At 39.0% G+C, this 27,856-nt stretch overlaps 1 protein-coding gene across 2 annotated transcripts; it reads left to right on the top strand.

Moving 5' to 3' along the window:
• The first annotated feature begins 4,736 nt into the window (after nucleotides 1-4,736).
• Nucleotides 4,737-23,280, top strand: RHAG (Rh associated glycoprotein). 2 transcript variants are annotated; one of them, XM_074820242.1, is made up of 10 exons: nucleotides 4,737-4,935; nucleotides 11,485-11,668; nucleotides 12,900-13,050; nucleotides 13,244-13,391; nucleotides 14,139-14,305; nucleotides 15,215-15,352; nucleotides 16,175-16,296; nucleotides 16,944-17,029; nucleotides 17,663-17,736; nucleotides 18,184-18,502. In XM_074820242.1, the coding sequence occupies exons 1-10, from the start codon at nucleotides 4,800-4,802 to the stop codon at nucleotides 18,190-18,192; spliced, it is 1,215 nt and encodes a 404-aa protein (XP_074676343.1). In that variant the 5' UTR covers nucleotides 4,737-4,799; the 3' UTR covers nucleotides 18,193-18,502. The 2 variants fall into 2 exon arrangements, with proteins under 2 accessions (XP_074676343.1, XP_074676342.1); XM_074820241.1 differs by lacking the exon at nucleotides 18,184-18,502 and adding an exon at nucleotides 18,553-23,280 and having other exon boundaries at nucleotides 4,738-4,935.
• Nucleotides 23,281-27,856: the final 4,576 nt, after the last annotated feature.

The raw sequence follows: 27,856 nt of genomic DNA, 5'->3' as shown, positions 1-27,856 counted from the left end.
GGTGTCTGCTGACTCAAAGCGTTAATGTTTAATGAAAAAACTCTTCTACTGTGACACCACAGAAATGGGATAAATGTCAATGTTCTCAAAAAAACTTATTCAGCTCAAAGTTCAGGAAATCTAAGAAATATTTCTGTCACAGCATGCAGGCTAGTTGCACCTTATCCTACCTTTCTGGTCTCTGTAGCTATGTCCACAATAAGAGCATACACCAAGAAGTAGCTTAAAGATTGACATGCACCCAGATCATGCTCCATAAATCCACATCATTGTCAGAGGGATATTCATAGCTCAGACTTCAATGAACTGAACTCAGAGTTTTAAATAGCATCACTCTCTTCAGCAGACCACATGGGTTCTTTTCTAAGAGACATCCTGAAGCTGATTTGAGCCTGTGTCAGCCAACAAACATGACTAAAAATGCAGAGTGCTAGGTCCTTGCATTCACCTGGCCTATTTAGCCTGTTTGAGGTATCTTCCTTTACGATGTAAAGAATTGCTCTTGGAAGTTTCTATTTCTCTATTCTGACTTAAAAAGGAAGCATTACTGCTTAGATCAGATACAGAAATGTATAGCATATGTCTGGTCAGGTGAATGCCACACATTATTAAATGCAGCTTCTTTCTCATTCTTTAGGTAAGGATACTGCTAAAACTACTCCTTTATCTCCTATTTTTATTTGTCTGGAAACTTGAAAGTCTGCCATAACATTTCACATTTGTTTACATAAATGCTGTGATACCTCACCACCACCATATTTTTCTATCAGATGAAAAAGTAGGATGAAAAACTCAACGGCCATTTAAAAGACAAATACCCCAAATCAGTTAGTAGATCCAGGTGTGCAACAATATTTACCAAAGAACACCACTTCTCCCATTGTATTTATAGCCATCATGATTGGGCTGAAGCTAATAAGGAGACACAAGGGAATTTCCTAGACACTAAAGACCGGCAGCTCAAGACGTGTGTATTTTTGATTGCCCTATGCAGCAGTTGCATGGGCATGTAAAGGCTGCTGGCTTTTGAAATGAGATGTTGCAGGTGGCTGTTCCCCATCACCTGGCAAGCTTATGTCAGAAACAAGACAATCAGGAACAAAGATGGGAATGACAGACAGCCATTGACATGGCAGTTGCTTCAGCTGGTAAATATATCAGGCCAAAATGCAGGACCTACTGACTTTCTCCTATGCACAAAGTTTCCACTGTGATGCAGGGCTGCAGGATCAAGACCTTGTTTTCATTATTTAGCAGGATAAACATGTTGTACTCTCCACAGATGGTATGATCGAGGGCCCAAAGACATCTGTAAAAGTTTTTCTATTTAATAGGGAGCTTCATTCATACACAAATTACCTAAAAGAGTGGGAATAATTTCTTTTTCTCTAGAGAAATTGTTTCTGTTTCGAGCTGTGTATACAGAGGACAGTGTTTAAGGATCACTGCCTGTGTGCAATGTTTCCCCTGATTTCATTTCACTTTTTTCTTTGAGAAACCTGCCCAGTGCACAGCAGATCTGGCAGACAGGGGAGTCCGCATGCTGCAAACATGCCTTTGTCCTGTCTTGTGAAATTCTCAGCAGGTTTGGATGAGCTACAAGGAGTTTAAAACTGCCATTTTTAGTGCTCAGGGTAGAGCAGCATCTTGCCACAGTCACAAAGAGCAATCCAAGCTTTTGCAGAGGAAAGCTGAAACTGTTCTCCTAGTCACTGCTGCTTCAGGCTCATGTTATGGCTATTTACCTTTCTTCCCTTGGAGAGGCTTGAGGAGAATGTCTAAATGACCTGCTGTTTCCAGACCCAAATGTGATACAAGCCAAAGCCCATCTCAATGGGCAAAAGGTGAGGCAGGGATTCAGGCCAAACTGGGTTTTCCCAAAAAGTCCAGCAAGCAAAAAAGTCCAACTCCACCCTCTGGATAAAGCATGTTCTTCCTCCTGGCAGCTAGTGTTGTCAATCTTTTTTGCTTAATATTGGTAATATGTGAAGTTAAATGTTGACAGATTAAGCCTCGTTAATGGTGAGAGAGGAATGTTTAATTTATTTAGAAGAACAAATATCGGAGTACATAAATATTGAAATATAATTTCTTCCAAGTCCCTGTTTGCATGTAAATCACCAGTACATGTATAGCGGCCATTTGTCTGTGGCTGTTGGATATTAGTTCACCTCACCAGGAAAATAGCTAAGTTGCTTTTTCTGTCCAAAAAAAAAAAAAGAGAGAGAGAAGAAAAAGGGGGGCCAGGAGGAGGGAAAGCTAGGCATTGGGCAGTCTGCTAAGAAGGCAATGTGAGCTTTGCTGAGTGTAATTCTTAAGGACTGTGTATTCCAGCTACACTGGTGCATCAGCTTTCTGACACATACATGCTGGAGCACAGCTTTTGTTTGTACTTTCAGGTAACAGATCCCCATCTCGTGCACTGCACAGGCCACGTGAATTACAGCAGATCAAATGAGCACATTTGGCAAGCTCTTGAAAATCTTGGGTGAAAAGCCTTGTCCTGAGTCAAGTTTCTAGAGTTTGGATGCTTAAATCTGAACTACTCACCAAAGGCTTGCATTATAATCAATGAAGGGAAATGAGAATCTCTAAAGTATTATGTACCTTTTCCTAAGACAACTGTATAAGAGAGTTAAGACTAATCATTTTCTTGAGATGTACGTAATTTTGCATTAACTACAAAGGCAATATTAAGGTGACTAAGATATGCATGAATACTCTTTCAAGACATATTGTGTGCCTGCGTGTCTGTGTTTATGTACCTGCATGCAATTTAAGATATAAAGTAATAATCTCAGAGAAAGTCCTGATTGAATGAACTTGACTTGACCCATTTTAAAATTTAGACATTTATTGAAAGGTATTTTCCCCAATAAGATTTCAACAAGAAGCCTTTTCTGCACCTCTGAAAGGACTTAATATAACCATTGCACATATGTTATGTGGGATATTCACTAGGGAAAACACTGTGTAATGAATAACACAAGATATTCATGGCTGAGGTATGGGTGAAAAACAATGAACTTTACTTGTGATTCTGCTCTTTTTAATCACTTCCTGCACAAATGAAGGAGCTCACAGGTCCTCACAATCAAACATTGCCGTCTGTCTTATCCTGTGGTACAGCAAGGATGAACAATAGATTTTTAACAAAGCTCTGCTTCCTCTCTTTGAGCTGTTCAAATGAAATACAGTTGCTACAAAGAAAAAATATGTATATACTTATTTTAGCTTTGCCACTTTCAAGTTTGAGTCTGTGATAGACTGTTATGTTCTTCTTGCTAAATAATTTGATTTTCATTCCAAATCCATAGACCCATTTTCAAGGAGAAAAAGCTGAGATAATTTTAAACTTAGTTTGGACAATGGTCTAATCCTACCTTTATAATAGAAAACGGAACAGTGCCGGGGCTCTTCTCCTCCCTATCCTCCCACAACAGCAGTGTCAAACAGACAGTCCAGGAGTTACCGTGAACAGGGCACCATTCCTAAAAGGTGCCTGGTGTCAGCCACCCTGCTTGGCAAGCTAAAGATTGACAAATATGTAAATTGTCCTCAGGACCAGAGAAAAGGCCATGGCACTGCCTGGTCCACCAGTATAGAAGTACCCTAAAAAAAAGCTGAGTTCTTTAAATCTCATAGCATGTGAGCCATTCTCGAACAGTAGTCTCACCATGACAGCAGCCCAATGTAGCATCACCTCCCAGCATCTATAGATTATGCTGATTTTTATACCCAAGGACTGACACAGCATTTTATTGCTGTATCCTAGCACTAATACTTCACACCCAATTAGTCTGCTACTGTAATATCATCTCTTTTTTAATAGATACCATTTTTCATTAAATAAAGGCTCCTACCGTACAATTTTGCCCTATCTTCTGAATACTGGATTAACAGAGGCCAAGTTAATATCACATCAATAAAATATTTTATCCACAAGACTTTTAAGAGTCAAAACAAATTTTGACAAGCAATGTGAGTCTCAAGAACAAGTGATCACCCAACAGTAATCTAAGTGGAATTTAATTTTCTCCTTCATTCATGAGAAAGTTTACAAACTGAGCTTTTTTAAACCATTTAAAAGAGATTTGATCTTAGACCTATTTTCATTGCCTGAACTATGGGAAATGAAAAAAACTATAATTAAATAAAAAAATTAAGCTGTTTCTTCAAACTCCTCTTTCAATAATCTGCAGCTTTATTTTTTAACAACTAGGAATACCGGGTGTTTTTTTATGAAGAAGTATAATTATTTTCTTTTTAAATAAGAGTTCACAATGAGAACTTATGCTCTGCGTACTTCATTCACTGTGAAATAGGGACGAGTACTTCTGCCTGCTGAAAGTTTCTCTTTGCTTATCATATCCTATATGAAGAGATAGGAGATTATCCATGTTTCAGATAAGATGAAAACTGAAAGCTACAACTTGAAGAAATTCTTGACTACAGGAAACACAACTGACTGTCACTGTGTTCCTTATGATGTGCAGCAAACCAGTCTCTGTGAGATTTACTTTTAGCCTATTTCCTTTTCAAAACATGTATAAGACAGTGAGAAGCGTATCTATGGCTAAATGAGCTGGTTTGCATTACAAATTGTAAAAATATGTAAGCCAGCATTTCATGCACAGAAATAGCCTGTGAAATAGAAATCACTATATTAACCCATACTGTTTCCCTCCCACAGTGGGTGTGACAGTGTGTTCGCCTGTCACCCAGATCCACTGAATTAGGCAGCTCTGCTGAAGGCAAACATCCTTTATCAGGCTCTGACAGCCTCCTGCTCTCCTGAGATGCCTTCAGCCCTTGACACCAACATGAGGTTCTCGTTCTCGATCGTGGCTCTTGTTCTGGAAGTGATCACCATTGTTTTGTTTGGGATATTTGTGGAATATGACAACAGCGATGACTCTCAAATTTTATACCCATGTAAGTGTTGCTGTATAAGACTTATAGAAGCTAGAATTTCTTTAAAATAATCCAAAGCAAGATTTCTGAATAACTTATGAGACCTACTGGTATAGCTAGAAAAGAAAGGCATGCTTTGGGGAAAACAAACTTTTTCTGAGGTGTGAAAGCAGCAGTCTTCAAAGACAAACTCAAGTTGAGCACATATAAAATTCTGAAAGTGCCTAACTGCTGAGAAGTTAGCTGTTCTGGGAGAGAAGAGTCCTGAAAATAGTTCTAGTGTTTGCATAGCAGGTTAAAACTCAGAGAAATATGAATTGCTTTGAACAATTCTAGCATTTTCCAGAGATGGATGGTAGTGCTTCTTGCCAGACCTTCTATCTTGATTACTGTATCAAATAATGAAAATGAATGGAACATTTAATTATTATCATCCAAGTTTCAAAGGGTTGTCTTATGAGAACATGGAAATTGGCCAGTGTATTCATCACCGTTACAAAATATGTTTGCAGAAATTGGACTCCACAAAGGGCAATAGTCTTTGTCACAAGGTGGATAACCCCCTCCTATCTTTCGGAGCAGTGGCTCAGCTGTAGACAGTTATGGTTCAGCCTGCAAACGTTTCTGTTGATATGTTGTTCTGTAAATGCTTGATGAAGTTCAGGGAGAAAGCTTTTGACCGGAGTTTCTGACTTCTCCCACCCTCTTCCTCCTCCTCATGGAAAGATCAGACTATTGCAAATAAATAGAAAAATAAGTCTGCAGAGGAGCAGCCTGTGTCTTGTTGGCAGTATTGAGGGTCTGTTGTTCATTTTCTTGGCTCTGATGTCTTATTGACCTGTAGCCCTGACTGCAATCCTCTTAATAATGATCATAACAGTACAGAACTCCTTTCCTGTATGTAGTACCCATGTAATTTTGAATGTATCCTTCTTTTTGTCTCATTCCAACTGGCTTTTCAGTGACTGTTACAGGGGAATGTGATCTCGGGGTCACTTCACTCCCTCACAGTCTTTTGTGGTGTATTCTCAGACAGAGCATCATGCGGTTGAGAGAAGGATGAATGCATGGTATTATTCAGCTCCAGATGCAAGTCAGTGTGGGTGCACCTGTCATGGTCAGCTGATGAACAGCAGGGGCTAATTATTCACATTTGGGTTAACTCCACCAAGTTGCAGCAGTATCCCCAAGAGATAGTAACTTAGACTATGCCAGAGACCGCTCTCTTTCTAAGACACAACTTGGCCATGTGCATGATGTTGAACTATCCCAGCTCCTAAATGAGGTGGTCTTATCTAGATGGTGTATTGGGAATGACTCTTGGTCCACTGTTACCCAGGAGGTAATAGTTGGCCTAGGCAAAAACTATGTCAGAGACCACACTAATAATTTAACAGTACAGATATTCTACTCTGGCACTGTTACTTTATTAACATAGCTATTGCCTAAAACACGTGTCCATCTACCTCTTCTCTGACTCTACGCCAAAAGAACAGACACAGACACAGAACAATAGTGTTTTGGGCATCTTTGTATAATTTTGTAAGCCAGGAAGATGCTGTCTAGGACATGGATCCTTCAGACTCAGATTAAGCTCTGTTTGCCCTGCAAGAACAGAGATTAATTAACTTCTCCAGTCTGAATATCATACATGCTGTCTCTGGTACTAAATTAACCTGCATTTTCTTGGAGTTCCCTTATCAAGGAAAATGAAGAAAGGTTCATGGGATCCTCATGCTTATGTCAGTAATTGAATAGTCTTCAGTGGCCCCTTAAAGTAAGTACAGTGGTGCATTTCATAGTAAACCTCAAGTCTTCTGGATGGAGATTGCCTGTGCCACATGCATTACCATGGGTACTGTGTTCTCTGGGGAGCTCCTGGCATAGGCTGTTCTTGCACTTAACAAAACCCTCTTCCAGCTCTGTGTGGAGCCCTGTTTTTTTTTATTTAATATCTCCATTTTAAAAAGGCATCAGACAGAGGGCAGGAACCTCATCAACACCACAAAGAAAAGGATTCTTCTCACCAGATGTTAACAATACAATATAGGTCTTTAAATGTAATCTATCCAGTTGGGGATCACCTATAGTTATTTCTTCCCTAATATCAGTGTCTAAAATATGTGGGAGAATTGCCTGCTGTCTCCCAAGCCTTCCTGCACAGGCAGTGTATGACTACGCTATACCTGCACACTGTCCCCTAGCCGTCCACACTATTGAACTGCTAGCAAGCTTCTGGCTTGGTTTTGGCTCATGCAAACTAGCACCTTGACCTCCTCCTAGGTATGGCTTTAGGCATAGCATAGATAAGGGCCTACTCTCAATAAGTAGTACAGGTGGGAACAGCATTTTGGGAGAGAAGAGCATGTAGCTGTGCAACTGTGAGTCAACCTGTGCCATTTGCCTTTTGGCCAGACTGTTCAGTTTACCAGTAGAGATATAAACTAAGTAAACATTGCAGATGTAATGTTGGACTTTTAGATGCTGACCTAAGAGTTGATGGATCTCATTCACAGTAAAGAACTGGAATAAAGGCAGGATTTCCTCATACCTGTGCTTTCACTTTTAGGCCCTCTTCCTCTCAAACTTCCCTGACTACAAAGTGCACACAAGAGCACAGTTTGCCTGAGGACCTGGCAGAAAGTTAATGCTATGGTTGGATATGTATATTAGTTCATATCCTGAGCCAGAACTTCCTCAGAGTTCACAAGATGATGGGTTCAAACTGCTTCCCATGCTATCCCAGGGGTGTTAACCCATCTGTACATCATAGATTTAGTTTTTTCATCCAGGAGCCAATATATTTTCTCAGAACTTCAGTGCAGGGCCTGCTTTTATATGCCTTAAACACCTCAGCACTGTGAATCCAACCCGTTTCAGTATTTTGGGACTGAGGAAAGATGAAAATAATAATTGAGGATCACCATAGTTTTGCACTCAGGTAAGGAGTGCTGAGTTGAGATCGTTCCCAAAGCACTATTTTGCATTATATTTATTTCTGGTGGATGCAAGTACAGGCATGGCAAATTGGATGGACAACTTCAGGTGTGCCATGTCACTGGAATGGGAGGTCAAGGGCACGTGATGGCTTTTCAAGCACTCCTAGAGGATTTCTTTAGTACTGGTATCCTGTATGTAATGTCCTGTAATTGATCCATAACTCATGGTTTAGGAAAGCTTATGTGCCCCTCTTGTTCAGGGTTCTATGGCTTACTCTTTTAGGCAGAGCAAAATCACTGGTTTAGTACAAACCTAGATGGCACAAGCATCTTTGTGTTGAGACTGACCACCATGTGGAGATCTTGCAGTGGAATTAATATGTTGCTCCTGGGCAGCCTTACAGAATCACATGCAGTGTTTTTGTTCAGGATCTGCTAGAGTATTTTTCCTAATCTTTATGTTCCTGTCTCACAGAATAGAAGTACTATGTTTTGTTAAACACAACTAGTTACTGAAACAGTCTATTTTAAATCATCCTGTTTTCTCCATCATTTGAAATAATTCCAGATCTACTTTTCTTTAAAAGGATGTGTAAGAAGTAGTTAAAGCACAAGGTATAGGCTAGACTAGTTGAAATTTGTCCTCAACATCCATGAATTAACCTAGATTTAACCAGGACTTTTAATCTCTTGTGTAAATAAATCCAGACAGCTTTAAAACATTTATATGAATCCTGGGTAGCCCTCAGGAGGACCCAGGATTAAATGTCAACCAGCTGCTTGTTTCAAACAGAATTGGTTCTAATCTTTGGGGCTGGGGTAAGATTTCTAAAAGCAACTTTCAAAAGAGACACGAGCATGCAGAAGTCCTATTGGTGGACACTGAGAATTAAACTCCTCAGTCATCAATGTGCTTTTTAAACCTCTTCTTTTGGTCACATGTAGTCAGGTTACTTAAGCAGTAAAGCACCTTCTACTAATCTAGACATGATTTACTGAGATGTTGTGTACATGAATGGGACTGTTTTGATGAGAACAATTTACTTGCTTTGTCTGCAATGATTTAACCAGAAGATTGCAAATAAGAGCAAGTAGTACACTTAATGCTAAAGAAACATAATTTCCTCTGGGAGACTGGAAAAATTTTCTTACCTAGAGCTGACTACCCCGAATGGGCAAAACTAAAACTTTATTGCAAAGTCCATGATGTAGGCTAATTAAATAAGAAAAAGAGCAGAAGTAGGTAATTTTCAAATGTACCCTTCATTTTGTGCGTGAAACTCAAGTGGGATATAAACTGAAAACTGTTGAAGTCATATATCACTTTGACTTGTCATACTGTTTATTAAATATATTTATTAAATAAGTTTCCATTTTCATCTTGTAAAACAAAAAAGTTACTTTTGTAGATGCTGCTGTGCAGCTTTTATGGATTTGCCCTCTAGCTCTGCATTTTTTTTTTTTTTTGTAACATCAACAAGGTTTTTATAAAATAGTTTTATAAGAGCTAGACAAATAACATGGGCCACTTCTCACATGTGAAGGTGCTGATCCCACAGTTTACTGGGTGAATGGTCACTCATAGAAAATTATTTTTAAAAGGGGAGAAAAAGGCTCGTTCAGCATCCAGTTTCCACTTATTCTCCAAAAAGAGGGAAAGAGATCTTGGGTTACTCCTTCCCTTATTTGAAAAGAGCCTTCCCACGTGACCTGCCAACATATTTTTGTCTCACTCAAAAAAAACCCCAAAACAGTGGGTGATCACCTGTACCTGAAATCATCAGGACGGTGTTAGAGGAATGCTGGGAAGGCTATCCACTCTCAGTCCTACCGGCATTAACCACTGCTACATGTTTTCCAAGACATTTGAAGGAAAGTTGCTCTAGAAGTGCAGTCCACCACCAGTCAGGTTAGGTGTGAAGACACAGTTTGTGTTCCTGTGGCACAGGCTTCTGCAAGCTGGGAGACTGCACAGAAAGAGGTACCCATCAAAGGATCTTGTATTTTAATATCCTTTTCCTAAACACCCCCTGCTGACTCCCTCTGACATAGGAATATGGACAAACTAAGCTGTGTTTTGTGTTCTGCATCCACAAAGACGCTAAAGACTTTGCTGCTGGTAGGCTCAGGAAGGTCATTTTAGCATGGTTTGCATGGTCCCCAGCCAGATCTTCTTCATCTCTTGCCAGGTCCTCTGAAGAAAGGGAATACATTTCTCTATCTAAACAAGACTTATTTTTACACAACATTGCAATACAAAATATGCAAGTATATCAAAAGCAGAAGCCCAAATGGGGAAGTTATGTTAATTGGTGTATCTTTTAAAATAAGTAGTAAGCACAACACAAGAGTTCAGATAGTAGTTCTGGAAATTAAGTAACGTGGATGAAAATGGGAAACTTCCAAAGGACTGCAGGGGCCTCAAAAGTCCTATCACTGACTGTTGAAGTCAGGAAATAAATGAGAAAATGTCCAGCCTAACGAGGAAGCAAAAGAGTTGGGATGCCTGCAAACCACCTGCATCTCTATGCTGTTTCTTTGACGCGTGCAGCCCAATATAAAGGATCTCACTGCATGAATGTATGTATTTCAGTGCTAGGTCAGGCCTGGAATATGACAGTGCAAATATAATAGAGTTTATTAGGAATCTCCAGTAACTTATTGTACTTCTGGGCCCTCTTTTGGCAAAACATGGTAATGCATATAGCAAAAATAAGGAATGTTGAAAGTATGTAGCTGGGAAATGTAACTTCAAGCCATATTATTATAGTAACCAGGTCAAAGGTTTTCCCACATATTTGCATGTAAGAGGCATTGATATAGAAACAGAAAGAAATAGTTTCTCTATACTGAGATTCTTACAAAAAAATCAGATAAAAAACTTTAATTACAGGACTCAAACCTGTTTGGCATAGACTCCATTAAATCACATCAATCACATCAGCGTAACAAAATATTTTAAAGTGTAAAATATCCATGTTGTGATGATAAACACAATTTTTATTAAAAAGCCTAAAAAAGGAAATTAAAAAAAATTAAAAAGTAGAAAAAGTACTAGCCATATTTTAACAAAATTCATATTTTTAAAAAACATATTTGAAGGAGGGCTAAGTATATGCTGATTAGCGATATTAATTTACTAGTTTAATGCCTTGTTATTCAACACAGGGAAAGAAATCAATCTCTTGTACAGTAATGTTTAAGGATCACAACCATATCTTTGCACTGGGCCAACTAACACTCTACCAGACAAATCCCATGTACAGTTTTGGAGTTAGCTAGAACACATTGGATGTGACAATCTTTATTTGAAGGGGGAGAGAACTTTTCTGTAAGGACATAAAGCTGTGATGTTCCAGGTAGCTTCACAGGCAAAGAACAGTTCCAGACACATTAAATTTGCCAGTATAGAGGTCTAGTGTTCTTTCCATAACAAAATAGCAAGGAATAAAATCAATAATTGGGTCTTGCATTTTCCAGACACTCAGTCTTCAACTAGTGGACTGGTCATGAAGTAGGGAAAGATGGATAACACTGATGACATAAATTTGGAACTCTTTTCTATTAAATCCTCATTTTTCCCTAGTTTTCCACCCTTCATAGTCACTACACAGACATGTTTTCCCTTCAGTCTTTCAGGATGTCCATGTAATGATATTTGTTGGATTTGGTTTTCTGATGACCTTTCTGAAGAAATATGGATTCAGCAGTGTTGGTATCAACATGCTCATTGCTGCCTTTGGTCTCCAGTGGGGAACCCTGATGCAAGGATTTTGGCACTCCAAAGGAGGGAAAATTCATGTTGATGTTAAAAGGTATATGTGAATTTACCAAAACTGACATTTCTATCTCTTAAGACATCAGGAGAAGCCATAAACTACATCTGTGGTGTCACATTTCTAAGTTCACTGAAACTTAATTGAACCTTCCCATCCACCTCTCAACATTCATCTGCCCTTCACTTCTAAAGGGGCAACATCTGGTGCACTGGGCCAAGGGAACCAAAGGGTAGGATGAAATTTGAGGTGCTATGTTACATGTGGGCCATAGGTCATATAGAGAGACTGCTTAGAATCTTTGGAGCTGTGGAAGCTGGAAGATTTCCAGCAGTAGCCCAGCATCTTCTGCATCCAACAGGCATGAAAGGATCTGTCCTTCCATGACACATAGGGTCACAGAAGAAAGCCTAGCTCAGTGTGTCTATCCATTCATGAGGTTTTCTCCTACTTCTCAAGGAATGATTTGCATGAGAACCGTAGCACAGTAGGTTTTGGACCCCATGAGCAATGTCTCCAGATACTTTTAATCCCCCTCCCATTCAACTGTCCTGCTTCTACAAAAGTCTCAGAGTGTTTTCTACATCTGCAGTTCTGTTTTCTGAGACAACTTGTAGACAATTTTGAAAGGAACAGCATCCAAGCATTACTGAGGAACAAACAGAAATAATATAAGTAGCTCTTTAATGCTTACAGACAGGAAATTGTAGAGGGACCCATAAGTTAGTGCCCCTCTGTACTGCAAATTCTTGACCAATTTGTGGTTTTATTTATCTTGCCATTCCCCATAACCTGTTAACACTGGTCCTTCCTGACAGCTAGTGCAAACGTGATGCACAGTGTTAGAAAGGCATGCAAGGCTTTTGAAATGAGATGAACCATCTGACCAAATCTAAGAGTTCCTTGTCATCTTTGGAGTTCAAATGACAGTCAGAGCTGGAAATATCCCTGCAAATCTGCAATACACATCTCATCTGACTTTTCACTATAATTTCAACCAGCTAAGCACATATATTATATAAGCAGGAGGCAATCTTCCCACACTTTTTCTTCAAGATCCTTAGAAAACCCATCTGGAAAGGTTTGATTTAATTTTCATCCACAAAGATGATCTTGATAATTTTATACCTGAAGAGTTAAAGCTCTATCATTTTAATAATACAACAGGTTTGATATTACAGCCTTATTTCAGATCTCTTTAAACTGATTTTCTTTTTTCCTGTGTTTTTCTTTTGCTTTGTTTTGGTTTTATTTGTTTTCTTAACTCCAGCATAATAAATGCAGACTTCAGTACAGCAACTGCTTTGATTTCATTTGGAGCAGTCCTGGGGAAAACAAGTCCTGCTCAGATGCTGATCATGACAATTCTGGAGGTCACAATCTTTGCATGCAACGAACATCTAGTTACAGAGATACTTCAGGTATTCTTTAGCAATAATTGCTTTCTGTTTATAACAAATGTTTTCACTTTGTAATACTTTCAGTTTACATATTCTTGATTCTAGTTTCTACCATAGAAAATAAACCATTAAAGTCATCCAGACTTGTCCTTCATCAAATCCTCATCTTTATGCTCTATAAAATCTGTGGCATTGTTTTGGGTCCCTACTACAGGCCACAGATGTCGGAGCCTCAATGACTATCCATGCTTTTGGAGCTTACTTTGGTTTGGCCGTGACACTAGTCTTGTATCGTCCTGGTTTGAAAAACAAACATGAAAATGAAGAATCTACCTATGATTCGGACATGTTTGCCATGATTGGTAAGTGAAGTAATTATGAGTTCTGATCAATTGTTCATCCTTCTTTCACCCCTGTTTTAATTATTACCCATTATTACGTTGCATCCATTTTCTTAAGTACACTCCTAGAGGCATAGTTTTTTTGTCTGACGCATGCACAACGTTTTCAGTGACACACACATTTTTACAGTTTTTACTTGGTTAAAAAAAGGAAAGATCAAATTAAAGACACATTTCACTGTGCATGGTGACTCCCTTTTTGTTAAACTTTCTGTTATAAGCAGCATTTCCATAGAAATTGGCCATAATTAAAAGTACTGAGCTGTGTCTCCCCTGCTAATGGATGCTAGAAACAATACATCTATCTGTCCATGAGATCTATTCATAGATCAATTTACCAGCTAAACTGTCAGTTATATCAATAGATGATAAAGGATTTGCATGTGAACCGTCTTGCTAATGTCTCATATTCCAGTATGGTTTTCACATGGTGGAGAGCTCTGACAGGGAGTGGGCCATGACAAGGAGTCCAAACATATTAAAGTCTTCCAGTAAGATTTGACAGGGACCATACATCAAAATCCCACGTGCCAGTGTCAAAAGCTTCTGCATAATCTATTATTTCTTCCAGCGTTTTGGCTGTTTCATCTTTCTTATTGATCATCTTCTTCATTTCTTGTAGCTAGTTCTGTTGTGTTGGATCTTTCACATTGAAATATCCCTCTTGACTGAACAGTGTTTGTTCTGTTTTGACTTATATTCATCCAGGTACCCTGTTCCTTTGGCTTTTTTGGCCCAGTTTTAACTCTGCCATTGCATCTGAACCACGTTACCAGATTAAAGCAATTGTCAACACTTACTATTCCTTGGCTGCATGTACTGTCGTAACATTTGCCCTCTCCAGCCTGGTGGATCAAAGAGGCAAATTCAGTATGGTAAGAATCACATTGTAACCTCTGTTAAATCAAATAACCTCCCTATAATAAGGATGACTGGGCAAATTCCCAATATCCATGAGCTATCTGGAGCCTTTGCTCATATCGTGGACAAAAATAGAGCTATTATACTTCTAAAAACTATAATGTAAGATTAGGCCCTGAGGCAACCCACCCTGCTTTAGATTCCTCAGTGGGGTCACTACATCTGGAGAGTGAAAAGCTCTTAGACATTATAGTGGTGGTCCTGCTCCCTTGTTCTCTCTTGTCCACAGAACCTGCTGGACCAGAGAGACATTAGTCGAACATTCAGGTGGACTTTTGGGTCTTATTTGAATCTTCTCAAAGAAGATCCCATGTCAGTTACTGGATTGCAAAAGCCAAAATAGTTCTCTCAAGGCAATGACCTCTTCCTTGGCAATCTTACAGCGCAGCTGCACAACAGGCAAAGCCAAACTGGGTTGACTGCCAGACTGTCAACCCTTCATCAACTTGGCCTAAAATCCAGCCCTATGTTTTCACCCACTTCTTTCCAGCAGTTGCAGTGTTTATCTAAGCCCAGCGTGAGCAGGCACAGTTCAATGACCTTGCAGAATTTGCTGCAGTTGTAGGAGACAGTCCTCACTGGTTCAGCCTGGCTTCTCAAGAGGTCATATGAGTTTAGTGACTTTGCAAAAGTTGGACTCCATTAAACTGGCCTCAGTTAAACTGGCTTAGACCAGCTTTGAACCAACACCCTGAACATGTAACAGGGAACCCTGTTTTAAATTCCTGTTCATTCTTCATTGGAAAAATCCCACCCGAAGAACAGAAAAACTTCTGTGTGCAAAAAAGCCTTCAAAGTCACTCAGCCCTAAAACAAGGCTCTGTTCTACATATATCATCTCCACTTCTGTATACTCTTTGCAGGTTCTCATTCAAAATGCCACCCTGGCAGGAGGAGTTGCAGTGGGTACCTGTGCTGACCTGTTAATCCACCCTTTTGGTGCCATGTGCATTGGGGGCATTGCTGGAATCATCTCTGTGCTTGGGTTCCACTTTCTGACTGTAAGTGTTGAAGCCCCACCTCTGCTCTCATTTATTTATTTATTGTTTCATTGACTTTACTGGAGTTCTCTTTGTTTGCTAGAAAGGGAGTTTAGAAACTGGCTGATACAGTATAAAGAGTAAGCTCTAGATAACAGTTATTTTTAAATCAGTTTGATTCAAATATATGCTTATGCACTAACTTCAGTCCATCACCTAGCTAAAAATAGAGAAGGATCACAAAATTAGAGTTCATTAAAGTTGGGATTTCTGTTCAAAGACCTGCCAGAATTTTGCTCCAAGCCCATGGTTCTGTGAAATAACACTAATTACATTTCAATCTTCTAAAATTTCTAAGTCAATCTGTAATCAAAAAATATTTTTGAATTATAAAATGGAATTGCTTCATATTCAAAATGTAGTAAAAAAATATTCTGACTAAAACTGTTTAAACTGGCATTTTCTGAGTGATGGAGAAACTTTCTGGAAGAAAATACTTGACTAGCAGACACAGAACAGGCGTGTCTGTGTTACTTAGCCACCTCTTTCAACATTTGCTGCAGTGCCTGAAATGATTAGGAATATCAGTGGACTGTTTTGTACCATTATACATACGATAGTAGCTTGGACATTTGTACCATTATATGTATATACTTGGTTTTCTCTGCGTATAAACAATTTCACCATGAAGGGAAAGATAGCAGGTTTTATAGCTAAACTTTGTGAACATGAAATAAGTTAAATTGTTTCTTGTACTTCTGCACTACTTTCTTCTGCATTTCATTCTAGAGGTGATAGAAGACTATAAAGTCACTAAAAACTTTGTATTTCCCCTCATTTTAGCCTTTTCTGGCATCCAAGCTGAACATTCAAGACACTTGTGGAGTTCATAATTTACATGGTTTACCTGGAATACTGGGAGGTATCGCTGGCATCGTAGTAACTGCGATAAAAGAGGAAGATAGGTGAGTTATAAAGAGAAGAGAGAAAAGCGCTTATTGCTTTTTGAAGGTCTATCCTAATTTCCTGCCTTCTTTGGATGAAATTATGATTTTTTTTTTTCAGAAAATGCATCTTTGATTTGATGTCAGAGATCATGTTCTGGTTTAAATATGAGCCTTCTTGATATCCTGCCTTTAACACACTGTTTATATGCCAGGCTTGTTCCAAATTAAAAGCTCAAGTAAAAATAAATAAATTAAAAACATCATAAAAAACAGCATAGAAAACCTTTCAAACATATAAGAATCTTTATTATGATTCTACAATTACACTGCTGGTAACTGTTAGATTTCCAAGAAAATTGGCAAAATGGGCTATTTCCAATATCTTAAAGATTCCAAGAAGATGGAATGTTGATCTTTTTGACAAAACGGAGCATTCTTTAAAGGCCTACGAGATACTAATAAACTTTTCAAAGGACTTGTTTTCATCCGTAGTCTAAAACAAAACCAGAACAAAACCATGATTTCTGTCTTGTACACAGCAATGACAGGACATTTTCCTATGAGTCATCTTGTCCAGCAGACGGCAAGTACAATGTTATAAGACCAGTTAGCAGTCTCAAAGTATGACAACTTTTTGATTGCCAATGGTTTGTTCTCTTTTTCAGGCAAGGTGTCCTCTTTACTCCTGGCATGCAGGCTGCTGCCCTGGGCAGTACAATCGGAATTGCACTGGTGGGCGGAGCATTGACAGGTCAGTATGGTGCATATAGCAACTGAAATATATGTGAATTTAGAGGTTTACCCATGGAGAACTTCAAAGTATCAACAATTTCATGTGAATAATACAAAATGAAAAATAGAAATAATGCATGATGACACACTGGAAGAAACTTATATATGGAAAAGCAGTTTTCCAATAATTTTGTCTTCAAATTAAAACTATATATCTTACTGAATGAGTGCTTCAAAGATACTGGGTTGTATATATAGAAATAGTAAGATGTTGTTCTGGATGAAATTCTCTAGATTGAGACACTAAAAATTCTGAACAGAAACTAGTTTGCGATTAAGACGTATTCATTTAGGTATCACATGTTTCCATGTGATTGTGGATACTTTCCAAACAAAAATTCAGGCTGAAATAGAAAATTCCAGTCTGAAATCTGGGAAAAACCTGAGCAATTAAAAACAAGATCTTATTCATGTCAACACGAAGAAACATGCATCACCTCTCATGAGTGACCTGATGTCCCAAGATGGTTGGGCATTTCTGTAGACTAGGAAACAAGTCAGAAAACTTAGGTGACTCCCTAGAGCACATCTGAGGAACACTTATTTGGGCGTTTTGTTCATTTTTTAACCTCTGATGCTGTTTTTCCTCTAGGTGGTGTTCTAAAGCTGCCCTTCTTGGGACAAGCATCTGACGAGAATTGCTTTGATGATTCTGTTTATTGGGAGGTAAGATACAACCTCCCTTTATTTTCATTATATTGCAAGATGTACAGCACACTGCAGTCCTGCTCTCCTGAGGTTTGTCGTTTGCACACATAAGTGAGCTTTCAGAAATGTTGTTCTGCTCAGGCTGTGAATTTATCAAAGCCACATTCAGGATCTTTTCTGGATTTGGTAGTTAGTCATGCATTTACATTGGACTAACCATGAACAAAAAGCAGAAATACAGCCAACAAATTGAGACCTTAGTGAAGCTCTTTATCTCTTTTAATTGCTTGCTGTGTCAGGAATTGTCTTTCTTTTTGTAGTTCATATACATGATATTTGCATTTTTAGCTAAATGGTACTTTCCTAGTGTCATCTAGAATTTCATACTGAATTAAATTTAGAGCACTTCTTCAGCATTTGTGGGTTGAGTCTCCCTAGGGTGAGCAGAAGCTCTTCTGCTTCCAGGTTGAATGATCTGACCACTGAGGTTATCAGAAGAAGATGGGCCTCTGGCACTATTGTTTTATGGATGAAGACACAAAAGAGGGGCTGAGAAACAAGTACATCTGAAATAGCCCTGCTAGGCTCCCTTTATGCTCAGTGAAGAGATGACTCTATACTGCAGTTCTTTTGAATCCTTCCAGTTACTAAGAAAACCCTGAATTCATCCCTCAGAATTCATAACTGGTGGTTTATGTCAGGCTGGGTCAATGTTAATAAATAGACACATAATATATACAAACAGAATGACGTTCTCAATGTACTTTAGTCTCCTTTAATGGCAAAGGAAGTCTATATCTCATCAGCTGAACTCTTCTCTGATTTTTATGGCAGGTTCCAGAAAAGGAGAATCCACACGAAATTCACTCCAACAAGTATGAGGAACACAGCAGATTTGATGCCACTATGTAGAAAAATAATTGTAATATTTGTCCTAATAATGCTCTTTTCAGTTTATCATGCTAAAAACCAACATTAAGATATTGTTCTAGCCACACTAGGTTTTCAGGAAAGAGATGTAGATAGATATATTTTTGTAATATAAAACAAGCTTGGTTTTAGAATACATAGTCATTATGCCAAGCTCAGGTGAATTAATTAGATTCTTCCAATATATTTGTTCATCATAAAAACCCACCACAAACTGATCTATAAAATTACCTGTATTTTACCTTTTGTCATCACTGAGTCAATATATCCATTGAAACAACCTTTGTGTTTCAAGCCTATTACAGGATACCATATTTGACTGTAAGATTTCTGAGTTACCATCACATCCTTCAACTGCATAGGGGTAATCAAGAAGAAATAGTGTGATATTGTTTATTTGGATTCTAACATGCTTTTCAAAGAGCATCCCAGATTAACTTTTTAAAAAAGTGTGTTGTCCTGGTTTTGGATGGGGGAGAAAATGTGCTGTATTTTGAAGATTGGTTATGACAGGGAACAAAATGTTGAAATCATTTCCATGGCAAAGCACAGAATATAGTGATTGATGAGGTATACAAAGTGGTAATATGAGTATCAAGATTCTTTGTTAATAGGTTTATTGAAAGAGAGAGGGAAGTGAATTCATAGTGAAAAAATTCATTATTGGCATAGATTTTTTAGACTGTTGACTGTTTCAAGGACACAATAAGGGAATTGAGTAGTAACTATGACAAACAGGTAATTACGTAATATGTCTTCTTATGTCCAACAGTAATAAGTGGTTAATAGCACTGTCAATAGATATAAACTGAACTAAATGTTAGCTCCAAGGAAAAGCGTGAGTTGTTAGGAACTGGTCAGAGAGCAACTATGTTCAAGCTACAGAAGACTCAGTGAGGAACTTCCATGTGGTGAGTCACTACCTTTGAAGTCACTGCATCCTAAAACAAGAGAAAGCAGAAAGAAAAATACTGAAGCTAAATTAAGGTAAAATAACTCCACCTGAGAAGTGATGATAAAGGCTGACAAAAACAGAGACCAAAAATGAGGTATCTGAAGGAACTCTATGAGATGACAGTAGCTAGGAGCAGAGTCACACATCTGTACTTACCTACATGGAGTAATCCATTGAGAGGCAATGGATGGGAGATGAAAATCGAACAGAAAGATGCCTCTAGGCTTTAATCAGATGCAGAAAGCTACCACTCGTGTCAGAAGGTCAAATTACAGTGGATAAACTTTCAAGACTTTTTACATTAGCATCTTATTTCGAGTCTTAATTATCAGGTTTAAGGGGAAAACTCCCATATAAAATAGCACCAATAATTTCAGTTCTGCTGATGTATTTTTCATTGAAAAACGTCAGAAAGATACTAGGCAAGGCTGTCCCATATGTTATATCAACTGTATACTGCTCTATGTGTCAGATTTCTATCTATGAATGAAAATACATTTGTTGTAGCACACTTTAGTTCAGATATGCTCTTTTGCAGATGTGCAATGAATGACTCTTTTCTACCTTGTTGGCTAGAAGACATCTTTTATTCTTCACACAATCATTTTTGTAAAAACTAAGAAGGTGTTTAACAATGTAAATATTGCATATGTAAACATTTTAGAAGTATTTTGTGCATAATATACAAGCACAAATATTGAAGTACTTGAAAAAGATTCCATATGTAGACAGACTGTAAAAGTCTTATCCTCAATACATGGAGCTTACCCCTCAAAATCCTACTTGGGGATTCAGAGGGTCTTTCATCCACCTACAGCTGCGAGGTAATTTCACTAATTGTGAGTGTTGACCACAAAGGAATACCTGAGTCAGAAAGTACCACTCACTGTGAGTAAATCTTTCAGAATGATGCCCTCAATAGTTATCTTTAGTTCTTTAAAACAAAAGGGGGGAAAATAAACTATGAAGTTTTGTTCACCAGTTCTCCTTATAATCTTTCCATAGTAACTTAGACCCTCATCCACTAAGTACTCATTCTTTTCTTCTGCCTTTCTTTGGAAGATTGCTGCGCCAGAGAAATCAGTCCTTCAGGTTCTCTCAAAAAACAGAGCATGAGATGAACCCCTTTGCATGGAGATTTATTCTACCTAACCTAGCTATCATTTTCAGGAATTTATTTGTTTTCTTTTTGACAAAGAAGGACTCTAGAAGTAGGACCTGTAGCAATAGCGCAAGGGACCTGTAGAGATAGTGCAAGGGGTAAACTGTTTTAAACTTAAAGAGGGTATATTCAGACTAGATACAAGGAAGAAATTTTTTATGATGAGGGTGGTGAAACACTGGAACAGGTTGCCCGGAGAGGTGGTAGATGCCCCATCCCTGGAAACATTCTAGGTCAGGTTGGACGGGGCTCTGAGCAACCTGATCTAGGTGAAGATGTCCCTGCTCATGGCAGGGGGGTTGAACTAGATGACTTTTAAAGGTTCCTTCCAACCCAAACCATTATATGATTCTATGATTCTAAGTCTAGCTTAACCTGGGAAACTATATTTTAGATGTCCAAAATCATGTGAGGAGTATATGACTTTAACAAATAGAAGAGGGATTACAAATGCATCTCTGAATATAACACTCTGACAAGAATTACAGAAAATTAAAAGTGAATTATATGAGAAATGGGCTAATAGCACAACAAAATTATAGGGGAGAGAGAATTGGAAACCTCCTGAGGAGCATAACTTTGAAAAGCCAGCAGTTCCCCTGTAAGTATAGCTGAAATACCAACCTCAGGTACAGATGTAGCAAATCAGAGACCAAAATTTAATTAGGAGTGGGCAAAGATGGGGAAGCCAAAGAAATAGGAAAAGGGACAATGAGGCACACAAAAAAACCCGTAACGAGAGCTGTCTGGGATATCTGTCAAGCAGTCCTGAGATAGATCACTGTAGCCCAGAGCAAGACAATAAAACAGATTGCTTGTTTTGATCATCCATGAGCTTTTGATTTCCTCCTGTGGTCTCCACCCTGCTATGGTGAAGAGCTACTGATCCCACACAACCCAAAATTCATTAATTCGGTATGGTCAGAAGCCTTAGACAAGTGCCTCAGCTGAAGACAAGTGAATCCAGGGCTTACAGTTTGATCACCCTGTATGAATAGATTGGACACAGAATTTGCCTGGCATCTTTTGGACTTTTTCCAGCATGTTTCAGATGGCTTTTCACCCCAAATAGACTATCTCTGTGCAACAGACAGTGCACAGTGATGTCTGTGATGGTATCATCAGGAAATTAAATACAGCAGTTGTTGGCTTTCTAAATAACATTTTTTTAATCAGAGCTTTAAACATTACTTTCTTTTCAATGTACCTGTGCCCTTGAAGTGTATGATTTGTTTCTGCTAAGGTTCTTTACCCTAATCACTCACCTCCATACTTCACATGTCAGTGGCATTTGGTTCTCTGTCTTGGGGTATTTTCTTTAGTTGGTTATTTCCCAAGTAAAGCTCTGAATATGCTGAGTCAGTAGAGCTTCTTTTGTATATAGTTACAGTTTCTGTGTAATATGTTACTGGACACTATGGAGAGGTGTCCAACCTTACAGAAACTTAAAATGTTTTGCTGAGAACCATTTTGCTTGTTAATGAGAAACAGTGGCAGTAAAGGAAAGCAAGGAGTTAAACTAGACACAGGGTGGAGGAAAAGCTTTGAGGATGGAACTGAAAAGTAAACTAAAGTTAAAGTACAGATACTTTAAATTTGAGGTTCACAATTACTAACATTTCTTTTCTTTCTCATAAAAGACTGCCAATGTTTTATCCTCTCCAATAACCATTGAACACTCTTTCTGTTTTATCTTTGTTCTCACCTTGTTTTTACATAAAAAAGCTTAAATAAAGCTTATTTTTTTTAAGTGAGTAGAAACTCATTGAGTATTGACATTTATTAAACTGTGCATACAAATAGCTGAAAAAGATGAGTTAAATGGCAGCAACTGTGTGTAACTTTCCACTTGAAATTAGATTCCACCATCAGGATGCTGAAAGTTCTTTCTTAGATTTCTGTCATTCTCAGAAGAAACCTTAAGAGACTGTTCATATTTTTTAAATTAGTAGCATTTTGGAGGTTAGGTCAAATATCCTTTAAAAGGCATTTTCTATATCCAGTCCTAATCAGAAGACTATTTCTCTGTAAGGGTCAAACTGACAGAACCCACTTGGGATTCACAGTTTTCTAACTGAAAACTTCAAATTTAATGTTTCTAATGCAATGCATCTCTTTTTTTCTTTTTTTTTTTCTTTTTAAGAGATTAAATACAGAGAGATTAAATTTTAATGAAATTAAACAAAGGAGTTAGACTTAAATAACTAAATAAATGGACTTAAATAAATAAAAAGTTTTATTCCCCTTTATTAGCAATTATTTCTTATTTAAACTAAACAAAGACCAAGCTTATTGACACTCAGCCCATTTCCAAAACACCAGTGGATGATTATAACTTCAAAGACTGTGTTACAGATATTCAGTACTACCTCTTTCAATATCTTTGTATTTCATAACTGAAAGGCAAATTTATTTTAAAGCCATTTACTGAACATTTACCTACAAAGTTTCTTTTAACATTTGTATTCAAATCTACTGCTGATTAAATGCACAAATTAAATGATCAGATTATCAATAGTATTGTTTTGATATTTCTTGGGGACATAGAGTTTTCTCTCTCTCACTGGGATCAACCTGTTAACAAAGAATGTATGGTGAGGCTCCTACCAAAAGAGAGCTCTTCTTCACAAGCATCCTGCAGAAGTTCACCTTTCACCCTCCCCTAGGAGTTTCCATCTCAGACCTGGACCTCTTCCCCTCCACTGGGTTTTCTATCCACCCAAAGATTTATAAGGTCTACACTATACCATCTTTCTAGAGCTTTTCTCAGATGTATTTCTGACTCAGAAACTAAAAATACATACATTCAGTACAAAATATATTAACAGTCCACTGCCACATATGTATCCCTACACTTATGCATCTTCTCATCAAGCAAAGAGGCCAAGGGTCAGTCTCTGGTCCTGCACAGATCAGACACCCACACAACAAAACTTTCTTTTCTGTGACCTTCAAGGCAGGTGTTGGTTCTTTACACATTACTCCAAATACAGACACATACACAGAGATGCATACAAATACTAGTACAACCTACTGTGAGAAAATGATAGATGTAGTCCTGGTTCAGAACCACTGTGCAAACATGTTGAAGAGTACGAGAGGAAATCCTATACTTGGAACTAAGAACTAATTTACTTCAGAATAGTATGCCTATGAATGAGATCCACTGAACTCTTAAAAAAAACCCAAACCCAACTTCCCACCTTAGAATCAATCTGTCTCTAGCATTGGCTTTAAAGATACAAAGTTGCTTACTTTATTATGAGTCACATAGCTAATATGATTAGATTCTCCAATTTTCCAGCAAGTTTGGCCAATGACACCTACGTCTGCATCCATTTTGTGTATTTTTTTCCTGGGTTCATGTTAGGTGAGGAGAATTGGGACAGTGAAAATAATGTCTCTTGCTCTATTGAGTTTTGCTCACTGAGATGACTAAGCACCACAAGAATTCTCTCCGGTTCCTAAAAGGACCTGGCCAAGTTCTCCTCATGCATCGTGTAAAACACCATAGACCAGTGAAGTATTTGACTATCATAAACTTAACAAATGCTTTAGAAACAACGCATATGGTTCAAGACATGTGTCTAGACATTGCCTGTCAGACTTTGGAGGAGCCACAAATATTGTCCCAAAGCAGGATTTTGAATCTCCACTTCAAAATAAGGCCAAGTGGGAATATGTGCAAGCAGGGAAGAAACATTCACAGCGTGTCACTCATGTCTATGACAATCTCACCCTGCTCGGCTCACTCACTACCTGCCAGGATTGCAGGAACCAGAGATCTGCTGGAGGAAACCAGCAGGACTGGGCAGGCAAGGGCAATGGGGTGAAAGGGGTTGCCTCCTTCTCCTAGTGCACTTCAGGAGGTGCCCCTAGTTCCCACAGTGTCCTTCCAATAACACGGAGAGTCTTGTACCTGTAGGTACCTAACCCTAGGCTCATCTCTTGGGAAACAACTTGGAACTGCTCCTTCCTTTCATATCTCAGGAGTCAGTATCTGACTCATTCTTTGTTAATAATTAAATCCCAGATATATGTGGAAAGAATTACATTATCAGTGCCTTTTTACCTCCTTTGGGGAGGTGGAGTAGGAACAGGCCAACTGACACACAGCTGGAAATAGGCCCTGGACTTTTTCCAGGACACTTTCCAGGTAAGTGAAATGTCTCCTCCAGAGACCCCAGGGGCAGCAGCAGAGTCGGGGCAAGCCAATACAAGAGCAGGTTTGCTCTAGCTCCTGTTCCAGGCTTCTGGCCAGATATCGGTGTTCTTTGCTCCAAGGTATCTGCACCCTCATCCCCTGAGGGGATGTCTCATCTCCCATGCTTTTGGTCATGTCTCTGCAGGGATTCTGATGCTTTAAAGAGTCAAGGACAAGGCCCTCAGCCTGGGCACCTCACCTCACACAGCCTTCATGTTCTTGCCTCAAGGTCATGTATAACTTGGTTCTCTACACTTCTGCTAGAAAGCTCTTCCAAACACTGTTCTGAAGGTTGACATTCATCTTTTCTGATCAGTGTCAATGAAAGCCCTGGATGGTTTCTCCTCCATGGTTTCTTCTTTTAACAACTCTTCTGCTGTTTACTCTCTTAGCCTTTAAGACACACTGTACCTCAGCACTCTTTCCTCAACAAACTTTCCTCAACCATCTTTTCTCAATTTTCCTCTCAGGTTTGGCTCCCCTTCAAAGATAATCATACAAGCTCTTCTCTCCTTCTCTCTTCCTGAAATGGTTAGAGCTGGATATCTAAGGCAATAGCCACAGCTGAAGATACAGTCCTGACTGTACAACTGGCTCTAGGATGCCTTGCTTAAGCAGTAGTGTTGGATCAGATGACCTCTAGAGTTCCCTTCCAGCCTCAACCATTATGTGAAAATCAGGAACATGTAAGGCATGGATTATCTGACCAGTTTCAGCTGCTGGTTTTGAAAGAGAAGGTGCCCCTTGCCCTCTATTCACTTTAAAGGAAGCTGAGGCTGTCAGATCAGCACAGACCTCACCATTTGGCCAGAACGGTCTGACCCTACATTTCACCCTGTTTGGACTCCTACTAGAACAAAAACGTGTGTACCACAATAAATTATTCAGCTAGCTCAGAGGAGCTTGGCACTGACTCCTTCCTCTTCTGAGTACTTCTGTTCAATGCAGTTTTCCACTATAGGACCCACAACACATCAAGGCCATAAATCCACATTTAGACTACTCAAAAGGAATCTCCACAACTGTCTCAAATACCTAGTCAGCTGAGCTTCTGCTTTTATCAAGATTTGGTATCCGCAACATCTTCCATAAAGAGAGAAGAGAAAGTCTGAGCAACCAGTGGAACTTCTTCCTTCTTGTTCCACTTCCTCCCAGTCTCAAAGTTCAACGTAGTGTTTGAGTTGCTCTTTCTAAATTGGACTTATGCCCACAGAAATCTCTACCAACTCACAGGACTAGTTTAGACATCACCCATTAAACAGTAACTAACATAGGGTAAAGGGAATGGACACGGTCTTGAGAGTGCCTAGAAGGGATTCTGCAAGGGTAAAACCCCCAGATAGGCATTTCTACCATTTCTTAGAGATGAAGCTTATACCTCTGCATGTGTAGAAATGTCATTAACGCTTGAAACTCTTAATTTCTGACAGGAGATTGCACTCTTTGCCTGAATTTTCATCTTCTCAGCTAAGCTTTTGCTGAAAGACCATGGATTGGGTCAATCTTGCTCCTGTAGGGTTACTGTTTATACTCATTCGCCTGCTGATTCTGAAGAGACATGTCTAGAAGAGCCATGCAAGAGAAGACTTCCCTCCAGGATCCAGGCCTTTACCCATCATTGGAAATCTACACATCATGGATCTGAAGACACCTTACCTGACAATGCTAGACTTCTGTTGATTCTTTTCTTGGACCCCTCTGTCTAAGACAGTCACTAACTCCCCAAAAGGGGTATAAATTTTTCTCTGGACAGGTAGACGTAAATGCAGCAGAATTAATTATCTGCAGTAACTGCTCTTCCTATCATGTGATCTTGTGTCAGTGCAGGGGAATTGACATCCAGCCACATCAAGAAGATTGACCTATTTCTGTGGAACACAAGAAATGCTGGAGTTCTCCAGACAAGGGTAACTAGAAGAGAGGGGCCCTACACCTCCTACAGAACTTCCATCAGGGGTTGCTGGAAACATTTAGGGAGGAGACCAGAACATTCTGGAGGCTGTTTGGTGGAGTCAGACATCAGGGAACTGGCAGAAAACACTCTCCCTTCATCCTCACCATGAAGGAGGAACTTTCCTGGTTTCCCAAAGTGAAGTAGGAAACAAACAAACACTGCTTATTCTTTCATATCTGGTGGCAGTAGACTCCAGGACTTCAGGGAAAATGGCATGTGATAGATAGTGTATGATTTTTGGGGTCCTCTCACTGCACTGCTCCTCAAGGCCATGAACAGGAAACCTGACTTTCAGACAGTTCCTGTGTCCTGGTGTACTACCAGCTTGAAAACCAGTCTCTTTGTGGGTTGGTGAACATTTCCAACATATCCCCTATGAGTTCTCAGCTTGTCAACTAAAAGTTACCTACAGAGCCTGTGTGGTGGACACAGTTACCTTGTAACTCAAAATGAAGCTATTCTTAACCTGCTTTCCTGGATTTCGTTCCCCTATGAGGCATGCAGTCTATTCCTACCTGGTTGTAGCTGCGGCTCTTGCACCTTGTCACTAAAAGTAGTAATTCCAGATGCACCTAAAGGCATAACTCCAGACTATTTAAGAGTTGTTACTCATGATTCTAGCTGATTTGTACTTCCCCAGATTTGTATACCAGGAACTGAACAGCTCAACCTGAGACAAGGAAACATAGGATGTTCACTGGTGCAGAACTGCAGTGCAGATGCATAGAGGGCTCTCAGGTGATCATATGTAGTTATACACTGGAAGTGAAAATTAATTTAGTTTACTACAGAATAATGTGCATATTAATGATAAAGATAAAAGCACAGAAAAATTAAAAGTCCTTCTCCATTTCAAATAAAACTGTTGTCAGTGTTGTCTTCAAAGCTGGAAAGATCTTCTTCCACACCTGAAATAGTTTCTGGGGATGCACC

Source organism: Strix aluco, chromosome 3 (assembly GCF_031877795.1).
Source record: "Strix aluco isolate bStrAlu1 chromosome 3, bStrAlu1.hap1, whole genome shotgun sequence".
In the NCBI taxonomy this organism is placed as follows: Eukaryota; Metazoa; Chordata; class Aves; order Strigiformes; family Strigidae; genus Strix; species Strix aluco.
This window is presented reverse-complemented; position numbering and strand designations above follow the sequence as displayed.

Excerpts from the sequence above, each read along its gene's own strand:
- RHAG (XM_074820241.1), top strand. The coding sequence starts at position 4,800 with ATGCCTTCAGCCCTTGACACCAACATGAGGTTCTCGTTCTCGATCGTG. Across the intron at positions 11,669-12,899 it reads ATTCATGTTGATGTTAAAAG|CATAATAAATGCAGACTTCA; the intron begins GTATATGTGAAT and ends TCTTAACTCCAG. Across the intron at positions 14,306-15,214 it reads AAAGAGGCAAATTCAGTATG|GTTCTCATTCAAAATGCCAC; the intron begins GTAAGAATCACA and ends TACTCTTTGCAG.